This window comes from Gadus morhua, chromosome 12 (genome assembly GCF_902167405.1).
Source record: "Gadus morhua chromosome 12, gadMor3.0, whole genome shotgun sequence".
In the NCBI taxonomy this organism is placed as follows: Eukaryota; Metazoa; Chordata; class Actinopteri; order Gadiformes; family Gadidae; genus Gadus; species Gadus morhua.
This window is the reverse complement of record NC_044059.1, coordinates 17,861,877-17,873,716: the sequence shown is the minus strand read 5'-3', so window position 1 is coordinate 17,873,716 and position 11,840 is coordinate 17,861,877. Positions and strand designations below refer to the sequence as shown.

Genomic DNA, 11,840 nt, shown 5'->3' with positions numbered 1-11,840 from the left:
AAATATCTGTTTAAGATGTCAAAACACTAAACATTGCAAGTGCTGGTAAGGGTATCACTGAGCTTGCGAGCGCGCCGCGCACAGGGGCCTGCGTGCGTGCACATAGGAAAAGAGTGCACGTACGAGCACACGCAACTGCCTTTTGATCCTCTGAAGATATGTTGTTATCAGTTGGTAAATCAGGGATGGATGTGGAGGGTAACGATGAAGGCCTAGTCCCGAGTGAGTACGCATCGGGGCAGGTCGTTGTGAAATAAGCCACAAACCTCCTGCCGAAGGATTTAAGGGTGACCGATTCCTGAAGCCTACAGCCAGTAGCGGATAAAAAAAACCCTCAAACTCCTCCTACAAAGTTCGCTAATCGTCGCTACCAGTGACGCGCTTCTATCCACTTAAGGCCCGCCCTTCCTACCTCTTTAAATGACCTGGTTGGCTGTCTCGCACCATAGGTTGTTTACTATTGATTAGTTTAGCTGCCATTCAACTTCTTGGTTTATCGGATCAATTCAGCGCACAGAGATTACATTTAGATTCGCTGAAGTTGAACCAGAAATTGTTATTTTATTTGCAGGGCAGTTAACTATCCTTCTTAACCTTCAAATTATATAATAACCTAAGCGACGGCTTATTTATCATTTGCACTCCATCGCTCTAACGAAACGGAGGAAAACGAAGAATTGAACATGTCTTCGGACGAAGACAGGGCCAAGGAAATTTTGAAGGGCTTCAAACTGTATCCTTTATCGCTCCTGAGTTAGACGGTATGTGTTGAGCTTGGTGTTATAAACGGGTTGTTTACGCTCTCACTGGTGTAATGACGTACGGTTCATGTCTGGGTCTTGACTGTGTCTATAGCCTGTAATGTAACCTGCAGCCGGACAAGTGTTGCAGCTTGCAGGACGACCCGTGTTACTGTCATTAAGCCCAGTGGTGACTTTCTGGCCCATTGTGTGCTGAACTAGGGTCTGACTTCTAAATACGTGCTCCTCTTGTTGTTTGACAACAAGCTGTGGTCGGTGTGTGCTGTGGTGGGACGCGCTAACCACTACTACCAGCTAGTAGCATCTGGTCATGATCAGCATATTAACTGGATGCTCCACAACTTCACCCATACCGGTGCTCACGTGAACGGGGATTACACCCAGATAGGCCATGTGTCTTCATCATTATTTATCATCCAATGGCTGCGAATGGGCTACATTGCAACATAATTTGATTGAAGCGGTTATTTTTTTACATTATCAGCAGCAGAAATTGTATTGAGATTAGAGTGGAAGTTAAGTGTGCTATTTGGGTAGCCTCAATAGTCTGTTGCTCAAACGAAATTACGGCCAATGCGTTTAACAAATGAAATGTCCTGTTTCGAATGGTTGGTCCAGCCGTTACTATTGCGCATCTGATCAATTGAAATGCATCCACATTCATTACAAATGCATAGGGCAGGCATCTTTATATTTCTCTCTAGAAGTTTATATTTATTTATATGTCTCCTAGTCCTACCTAATTGCTAATGCTGATAGAAGTTCAATAAGTTCCTGTATTTTCTGTTGCAGCCCTCTGAATGTTTCCACAAACATTGATGCATTCATATTTTTTATAGGGATACCTTCAGCTCCGGACATGGCAACATATTCTGGTCAATTAACCTTACTCCTGGCGATATAAGATGGTTTGACCTTCTGTTAAATTTCTCTGGTCCTGGTTTTTATTATGTAGGCAGACATGACAACAGTTACTCACTGGGTTCCCCATATTGTATCTGCATGTATTTTTTAATATATTACCAATTTACTGCAGGAGTGAATTGTGGGCATATGCTATTTTATTTGCTATCTTTACATGCTGTTACAGTTTTTTAATCTTTATATTTTGACCTCACGCATGTGGAAGCTTTTTGTGGGGCAACTACTTTTATTTATGCATCATTTCCCTGTCATTAATCAACGGCTAGAGTATTGAGAAGAGGATTAGGATTAGAAATTGTATTCACGTTTGGTAAGGCACTGGGTTAAGTAAGGCACCACGTTAAGCAACGCATTGCGTTTAGTAAGGCCCTGTGGTTGAGTAATGCCCTGTGCTTTTTCAGCAGGCCAAAGTAGCTCAAATTAATTTCAATAGATGAGTAGTTATCTCTTGTTTGATTGTTTTGTCTTATGACTTTTTGTGTATGAAGGGTCTAGTGCAAGGTTACTATCACCTGGAGGTGTGTGTGTGGCATCAAAAGAAAGGTGAAGGGGCCAGCTGTCAGACAAGCAGTCATTGCTGATGAGCCCAAATCCAAGTTATTCTATCTTACTCTGTTGCACTTACGCTTAGTGTGACACTTTGGTCATTTTGGTAATGTTGTATTCCCGGTTCCAATCCTCCTTCCTAAGCTATAGCACTCATTTTGGACTGACCTTCTGTTTTGGAGGGGTAAAATAGTCGTACAGAACAAGACGTAGCTAGGATACGTTGAAGATATTGATGGCCGACAACAGAACCTTGTACATGTCAATAGTAGGAGACACCAAATGTAAATCTCTTCTTGACAGCTCTGTTCTCCTTGGCAAGTTGAATCCACAATTCATGGCCCCTTTTGCCGACATTGGGTACTGTCTTTCCCATAGGGTTTCTATGGCTTTATCTGATTGCTACAATGTGTTAATTGTTGTGCTTATGATTACAACGCCACATGCTGACCTTTGTCTCAGTTTTGATTAGGGACTTTGGGGAAAAAGGATCCAACAGCTTAACTAATTTCTGGTAAGCTATAGTTAGTTAGAGGTGTTTGGTGTCTTATTGGGCAAATCATTTGTTACTAATATTTATTTCTGTATTTCCATATGAATTTCTCCCACTTTTAGACATTCTTATGTAATAATGTCATGCTCTGATGATTTAAGTGATTTGCTTTAACTTAAACACAAAGTAAAGGAAAAAAAATTGCATCATGGAGTGTAATTACATTTTGGAGGAAGAAGGCTATGCACCTGCTCAAAGAAAGAGAATAATATGTTTACTCTTTGTGGTGAAGCACATTAACAGATTATCTCTCTTTGTAGTTCCAGTATATTCTTTGTCTATTACTTTTGGATAATTTTGCCTAAAATGCTGATGGCAGCTTTGATTTGGTTTACTGGTGATCATGAATCATGGGAAAGACTCATTAATTATTAGAAGAGAATGAATGCATTTAATGTTCTTGTTACAGATGGATTTTTATTTAAGCAACAAAAAACAGATATTGGAAATGCACACTCTCCAATAAGCGGTTATAAATGGGGAGTGGCTAAAATGCAGTATAAGTCTAGGTGGTTTCTACTATTGTTTTCCCATCCTAGATCAGTGTTTCCCAGGCTGACGTCCCACCCATTTGGAAATACACTTAATGTAAACACGGCAAGCAAATTGTCAAGCTATTTAGTGTCAACTCATTGTTGGCCTCTAGACATTATCTGACACGTGAGCTGTCCTATAAGGGCTATCACAGATGGTCTAGAGAGAAATTGCAGGCCTGTTGGCAGGTGTTATTGACACTAAGTAGTGGCTGAGTGTGACAGGACTCCTTGTACCCGAACAACACAGTGCACATAATGTTAACGGATGTTCCACACAATAGTTTAGTAGTTAATAAGTTAATCGAGCCTTTTAGTACCAGCATTTCTCCCTGTGAGCTATTTTTGGCCAATATTTAGTCTATTTTTCAAATCATCTCTTCGTTTGGGGGTACCATCGTGGCTCTGCACTTCCTTTTTTTAAAGGAGAAAATGTAGCCCAAAATGAACTTTTGTAGAAAAACAAGGCTGCATAACATCCATTTTTTCTGTGATATGTGGGAATGTGTAATGAACGCCAATAGATTTAGGAGGGGAGAGGCCCTCTTCACAAGGCCTAGACCCCCCCCCCCCCCCCCCCCCCCGAAACAATCACCATGTCCCCTGTCCTGAAAATGAATTACACAGAGTAGATAGAGATAGTTTAATCTTTCAGATATAGCAACGTTGTTTTTTTATTTATTTGCTATGCCTTATACAAAGGAACAAAGGAAAATCAAATACATTTCCTGGATGAGCTGGATGTTCTAAATCTCCCAGGGGGTCTCTTTCCTTGGAGCTCATTAAGAATATGCACCTGTCCCTTATATATGTGAAGCTATTAATAATTACTTGGGAATAAGGGGTCGGATTAGTTGTGAATGTGGCGATGGCTCCAAGATACTGCCAAGATTTAATATAGTTATATATTTATATGCTACAAAATATTTAAACAAGTCATTCGTAATTTGCTGTGTCAATGGGGGTGAGGAAAAGGAGCAAGGGATGTGCTGGTTTATAGGACAATGGTTGAAGACCAGCTCTGGGAACAACATTTATTTTGCAATAAGTGTGATGGTCACCGTAAATGGTGACCATTGGTCAACAATACGTTAATGTGGCTTAACAAGGTAATGTGTGGCCCTGGGACGGGTTTTGGGGGGGGGGGGGGGGACTCAGACGTAGAACAACCGTACCCTCGATGTGCTGACGTGGAGGTCGTCATCGTAGAACTTGGTCTCAATAATCACGTTCCCACTGCGAGAGAGACATATTTAGAGAATCGGATCAAATGTCACCGTAGCAATGAAGGTATACAGTACTTATAAGAGATAATCAACAACAAAGAATTACGGACTTTATTCTAAAATGTACAAAAACAACAAGCTTTACAATAAAAAATTGTGCTTTGAGTCTTATAGCAGCCAATATGATGGCTGCCTTAGCGTTATCCTAATGTTAAGATAGTGGGTATCTGAGACTCACGTGAGTACATGAGCTGGCACCATCTGGGACTCCGGATCCGGAGCCGCTTCAATCAGAGACTGCCACGTGTTGGTTGAGTTGGGAATAACGAAGCCGAACTCAAAGAACCATTCTGGTCAGGGATGTCAAAGGGAACAGAGAACCTAAACCAGTATGATTGTTGTTGATGTTTTTAGGATAGTTAATTAATCCAACTCGTCAGAATATGTATGACATCATAATTGCAAACCGGGACTCATGCAATTTAACATGGTTGAAAAGATAAATATTTCTGCTATTGTCAGGTCAATATTATTTGGGATTCTTGATCAGGTGCAAAGAAAATATGTACGCAAAAGGAGCTGATGAATGCATGCTTATGCATACATATTGTTATATTAACAGTGGAATCTTCTTTTATACATTTGATATTAAGGAAAAACAAACAAATCTACAAAAGGTCAACTGTCAAGACTTTGGAATAGAGCAGTACGGTTTATCTACTGTCCCTGTGAAATCACCACCACGAGACACTGAGGCTGGAGATTACAGGCTGTTTACATTACTTATGTTACTGTCCCACATTATGCCTGTTAGATTTACCTTCTAGATATTGTCCTTTAAAAAATAACTTTTGCTCCAAGCTGAAGTTCTCCAATTTCTCCGAGGAGGAAAAATTCAGTTATATATATATATATATATATATATATATATATATATATATATCACTAAAATAATGCAGGAAAAATATCAAAAAAAGAGACTAGACGTTATTACATTCATCATACTTCAATATTTGGAAATATACATTTTGGCATTGGTTGAATTCAGAATGTTTCTCCCCGATGATGCAACATGCAAACATCTATAATATTCTAATTGTGAGGACAAATAAGAGGGAATTTGATGCTACAGTAAGCTTTTCTAGTGCTCCTGAACGTTGCTGGTTGTGTTTGGCGATGGGATCAGCATCTAGGTCTAGAAGTGAGTCTGGAGGGTGGACCAAGATCAACTTCATCAACTAGACATGGCTCTAATCTGGCAGGCATCTGGGCCTTTAATGAATTTAGGAAGATAGTTTGGATCATTTTGCATGGACTGAGGCCTTATATCGTTCTGCACGAAGTAAAAAAAAAAGTATATTTATCATTTTTATACAAACTTGAATTTGAATGTGTGATTGACACTTGTCTAATATCCTACCAGGGTATAATACAATCTCATCTGTCATTGTTGTATATCTTTTTTTAATTGGTTTCATATTAATTAGAAAATCACCTTTTTTTTTTTTACCTTTTTACCTTTTTACCCATTGCATGTTGTAGGCCTTTCTGATGGTTTCTAGGAGGAATATACTCTTGTGTAATGTCAGCAAGGACTGTTTTTGTTGCTTTGGTCAGTTTATTTGTCGGACTTAGCAACAATAACTACAAGGGGAGGGACATGGTGATGTTTGTCTTTGCTTTCTGAAAAAAAACAAAAAAATTGAATTACTCACATGGATGGATTCTCGGAATGGAGTTCCCACTCACAATAAAAAAAGACATAAGACATAAGACACGACAAGACACGAGACAGTAAAGTTTGAATGGAAGATATAGACCCTGGATGTATAACTACAGTATAATAACACCGTCATGGTTTACTGCTGTGTCACTGTAATTTTCTTGCTCTTGTACTTGTTTGTTTCCTTTTGTTTCCTTTTTATTCCATAACTGTCTGTCAGGAATTGGATGAATCTCCGGGACGCAGAGACGGGCAAGGTGCTTTGGCAGGGAACAGACGACCTTTCTCTACCAGGAGTAGAACATGAAGGTACACTGATTCACGCAATGATACTTATGCAATATGTGATCGGACAATTAGAGAACCGTTAAGCTTGGAGTCAAATAACCTGACAACGATACTATTCTGCCCCCTATAAATCGTTAATGTTTTCTTAGTGATTTGAGAAATTATTGTAGGATAGAAGATTTAGCTAAATGTTCCCTGAACACCTGACACCTTGGCACTCTCTTCTTTTGTGGCTGGGAAGAGACCAAAGCTAATTGCTGTTTACATGCAGTGCTGACTCCCCTGACCATTCTTCGGCTTGCACACAGCTCCTTAGCTACCTCAAGAATGAGCATCCCTCTGGAGATTGCGTTGCATTGTTTGGACAGATCCTCCGCATTCACTGCTAACAGGTATAACAGTGCTGGTAACACAGAAATGGGCCCGCAGGATGCACCCCTATATGGAAGGCAGGCCATTTATGCACTCCACCAAAGGGTCAAGCTTTTACCTCCCCAGGGTGAACATAATTCTGTTCTTGTGCATAATGTCATAATGAATTATACATTATACAAAAATTATTACATTATCAAGGTAATCTGGCTGGTTGTTGGGTGTTCTGGATGGTTGCTAGGGATGTTTGGGGTGGTTACTAGGGCCTTGCTTGGGGGTTCTGGTTGGTTGCTTGGGATTGAGTTATTCCACTGTACGATTACTTTTTGATTCACTTATGTTTAAATGATTATAACACTAAGACAAATATAATTTACTTTCTTGGTAATGTTATTATGTAATGTAATTGAATGTTACTTGTGTTCAGCGTTACATGGGGAAAAATTCATAACTTTATCTGCTAAGCATTTTACATTCAACTGAAAAGTATGAGATTATTGGTTTTCATTACATTGTGTATCGTTATTACGTTAACGGTTCTTACAAATCCAAATTCATTTTAATACAATGTAGAGTCGATCCACTGTTGTGGTTATATCTATCTACAAGTAAAATACACACAATTAACTTTTCACAACTTTCTTCTTTTTGCCAGAGGTATCTTGCATTTAATTGAGTGATTTGTGAAACTACAAAAGAAAAGATTTTATAATTTTAATCTACCCGTTTTTATTTTCAGTTTTTTGTAGGCCTACTTTGATGATGTTGTATGTGCTTGTTTGAAAAATGGTTTTCGCACTGAAATGTGCTGAAGATTTATTTTTTCTCTCCTTCTCTAGCTCGTGTTCCAAAGAAGATTCTCAAGTGTAAAGCGGTATCAAGGGAACTGAATTTTTCCTCCTCTGAGAAATTGGAGAAGTTCAGGTTGGAGCAAAAGGTCTTTTTTAAAGGACAATGTCTAGAAGGTAAACCTCAACAGGCATAATATGGGACAGTAACATAAGTAATGTAAAAAGCCTGTAATCTCCAGCCTCAGTGTCTCATGGTGGTGATTCCACAGGGACAGTAGATAAACCGTACTGCTCTTCCAAAGTCTTGACAGTTGAACTTTTGTAGATTTGTTTGTTTTAACTTAATATCAAATGTATAAAAAAAATGACATCAGCTCCTTTTGCGTACATATTTTCTTTGCACCTGATCAAGAATCCCAAATAATATTGACCTGACAATAGCAGAAATATTTATTCTTTCAAACATGTTAAATTGCATGAGTCCCGGTTTGCAATTATAATGTTGTACATATTCTTACAAGTTGGATTAATTAACTATCCTAATGACATCAACAACAATCATACTGGTTTAGGTTCTCTGTTCCCTTTGACATCCCTGATGTTTGATTCCTCTCCTCCCACCAGAATGGTTCTTTGAGTTTGGCTTCGTCATTCCCAACTCAACCAACACGTGGCAGTCTCTGATTGAAGCGGCTCCGGAGTCCCAGATGATGCCAGCTCATGTACTCACGTGAGTCTCAGATACCGACTATCTTGACATTAGGATAACGCTAAGGGAGCCATCATATTGGCTGCTATAAGACTCAAAGCAAACAATTTTATTGTAAAGCTTGTTGTTTTTGTACATTTTGTAGCATGATTTCTATAAAAAAGTATTTTAGATAAAGCCGTTAATTTTTTGTTGTTGATTATCTCTTATTAGTACTGTATACCTTTATTGCTACAGTGACATTTTAACCGTTTCTCTAAATATTTTTCTCTCGCAGTGGGAACGTGATTATTGAGACCAAGTTCTACGATGACGACCTCCACGTCAGCACATCGAGGGTACGGTTGTTCTACGTCTGAGACCCCCCCCCCCCCCCAAACCTGTCCCAGGGCCACACATTACCTTGTTAAGCCACAATTAACATAAGTAAATAAATGTTTTGTTGACCAATGGTCACCATTTACGGTGACCATCACACTTATTGCAAAATAAATGTTGTTCCCAGAGCTGGTCTTCAACCATTGTCCTATAAACCAGCACATCCTTTGCTCCTTTTCCTCACCCCCATTGACACAGCAAGTGATGAGGAGTAAATAAAGGATGATTGTGAGAATGTGTTTTTATTTTTTTTCCTGACCAGTCCTGTAAATATGCTGACTTTTAGAATTTTTAGAAAATCAGTGCAAGTCCTAGTTTGTACAGAAGATCCAGACTTAACATTTTTTCACTGCTGCACTGATCTTGTTATCTTGATGTCATCTTGTGTGTAAAAATGGTGTTGCATTCCAGAAGGGTGGCTCCCAGTTCCCTATAGTGCTGCGTTAGGTTAAATGATAGAACATTTAGGTTGAAACACAGTCCATGTTACTTGTCCAGACTTTCACATGTTTCACTATTAAAACCTGTCTTTGCTATATTGTGCATTTTTTTGGGGGGGCAGTTGACAAATCCTTGAGTTGTTTTGTCATTTAGTGAGTGGATTGTCTATTTAGGAAACATCTGGTCAGTAACATGTGAAAGAGCTTCTTGAAAGCCTTCCCAGTGTGTCTCTGCTGCTGTTTTAACCAGGCTACTATCCTTCGCAAAGCTACACTCCACATTAATTTGTTTTCTTTGCTGACTAAGATCTGTATTATAGGATTTTGTGTTTCAGATGTTATAACGGAGATTGAAGAATAAATTTGTTGATTGTTTAATAACTGCTGATTCGTGTGATGTGTCGCAAGATGTTTTATAGAATAGGATTTGGTGCAAGGTAGGAGAGGAATGGTGGTTCCATGCAATTTTAGTTTGTGAACTATCGCTCTGTTATCGTATTTAACCCTAATACTTCCCTCTACAATCTTGCACAGAGTAGCACCTGCAAGACCTATTATGCTTATTCTCCCTCAGCCCCTCTGGTAATCAGCAGCTGGCCTCTTCAATCACACAAAGTCTATAAAAAGTAACAAATATCGGTAGGAAATGGAGCATTCTCATATCAAGCAACTAATAAATTAACTGTTTGAATTTAAATCAGAATTTCTAGCCTATTTATTTACTCCGGTTTGGCTCCAATGAGTGTCCCTTAGCTTCATAATACAACTGATCCAACCCGTAGCCAGCAGTATCCTCCACTAGCTACCAACAAGAAGTACATGCTACACCGGTACAGGCTGTTTAATGCTGTTTCTCCCTCTGTACATTACTGTGATAGTCTCAGAGGAATCTCCTCCTCTTTGTTGTCCTTTTTAATGTATTAGATTTCATCAAATATCTTTCTTGTTTACTTTATTAACTGATGAGCAAAGTCATACAACACGTAGGTTGACATAATAATGAAATACTAAAACACAAACACAGGTCCCAGTCGGTGGGGACAGAGGATGGTGAGTAGGATGGTGAGTTTGATGGCAAACTTTGGGTTAAAGTGCACCACCACCATCCCCCCCTCTGGGGGTGGGACAGGGTAAAAGGGTAGTTGAAGTGCACCACCACCAGCGGCCCTTCTTGGGGTGGGACAGGGTAACAGGGTGTTTAAAGTGTACCACCAGCCCCCCCTGTGGGGGTGGGACAGGGTAGTGCGTGTCGTCTCCACCCCCAGGCCTGCTGCCGGCAGAACTCATGAAAAGACCTGCACCTCAATACCCCTCCCCTGGTCATGGTGATAACTGAAATAACCCACAGACACAAGGATTTAGCAGTTGTGGTCTTTATCAGTCACTAGAAATAGGGGTCCAAAGAAATCAACCCCCAGCTGTTCCATGAGGGCCCCCGGCTTGAAACGCTGCTTGGGGGCATGAGAATGACGTGTCCAAGTTCACGCCCCTCTGGGACCTAACCCTAACCCCAGCCTGTCAGGCAGCAGAAGGGATTCCCCCCCTCCTCCCACTGGAAAAAGTAGGCTTTGGGGATCCGAAGACGTAACACTGCTCCATGCTGGTCTCTGGCACCCCACCAACCACTGCTTCACCAAGCTGGCTCAGCATTGGATCACATGTCTGTGCCTGCTGGAGATCCTGCTCTCCTCGGCCTTGCTATGTCCTGGATGTGTAGTGCAGCCACAGCCAGAATCTCTCTCCATGGTACTCTGGGCAAAGGCTATAGCGACACTGCCTCCTCACACCGACGCTGGGAAAGAGGATCTGAATCAAGGACACAATCCCAGCCTGTTGTGTCCTTCTGCTGATTCCTGGCATCCTGAAACATAAGCGATGAAGGCAGGACAATGCAAGCGTGCAAGATTTGCGCAGAACTCTTTGCTATTCTACTTTCTATCTTTCACAGAGTTTGGTCATTTACCAAAAAGTGTCTCAGGGGTTTATCGTTGTTAACCTTGAGCCAACAAGCCCCACTTATTGAATTGTCAAGCTTGCAACATTTCTGCAAAAGCTATTAGTGCGAAGCCAAGTGTCTTCAGAGAGAATGCTGTTCGATTGGAATGAACTAAGTATTACCATAGGAAGTGTTATATGTTGCCTGACAAAGTCCAATACTTTTTACCAGAATGGATGAATGAATTGTTAAATTCATCCATCTCTTAAGCTTGTGCTTTATCTTGCTCCTTGGCAGCGCTATAGCAGTGCAGTTCCTCTTTCTTGTCTCCTAAGATGTGGAGGACCTCCTCATCCAACATTTTGGGGGCTCTGAGAATGAGATAAGGGTCCTAAATCTATCAATCAATAATCAATGTCTTGTTGCTGAGACAATAATTACCCTCATTTAACAAGTTGAACGAGTTTACCCATGCAATACAGGAGATTAGCTCACTACACAATGAGCTAATGTATGCACGAATACATCGCTGATAATATGCATAAAATGTCATGTATTTTTTTAAATAGTACAAAAAGAGTATAACCGCCTTGTTTTCCAAGAATAGGCTAGACATGGGCAGGCTAGACATGTCCTTTCAGCAGCTTTTCCCAGGAAGAT

The 11,840-nt window shown here is 40.2% G+C and overlaps 1 protein-coding gene across 1 annotated transcript; it reads left to right on the top strand.

Annotated features, from left to right (window-relative positions):
- Positions 1-439: 439 nt before the first annotated feature.
- pde6d (phosphodiesterase 6D, cGMP-specific, rod, delta) lies at positions 440-9,630 on the top strand. Its single transcript, XM_030373192.1, has 5 exons — positions 440-733; positions 6,487-6,575; positions 7,766-7,891; positions 8,342-8,447; positions 8,704-9,630. Exons 1-5 carry the CDS (start codon positions 684-686, stop codon positions 8,783-8,785), a joined length of 453 nt encoding a protein of 150 aa, XP_030229052.1. The 5' UTR covers positions 440-683; the 3' UTR covers positions 8,786-9,630.
- The last annotated feature ends 2,210 nt before the right edge of the window (positions 9,631-11,840 follow it).

What these genes read in the sequence shown, in the direction of transcription:
- pde6d (XM_030373192.1), top strand. Translation starts at nt 684, where the DNA reads ATGTCTTCGGACGAAGACAGGGCCAAGGAAATTTTGAAGGGCTTCAAA. An exon ending in ATTTTGAAGGGCTTCAAACT is followed by an intron (nt 734 to 6,486) that starts GTATCCTTTATC and finishes ACTGTCTGTCAG; the next exon opens with GAATTGGATGAATCTCCGGG. An exon ending in ACCAGGAGTAGAACATGAAG is followed by an intron (nt 6,576 to 7,765) that starts GTACACTGATTC and finishes CTCCTTCTCTAG; the next exon opens with CTCGTGTTCCAAAGAAGATT.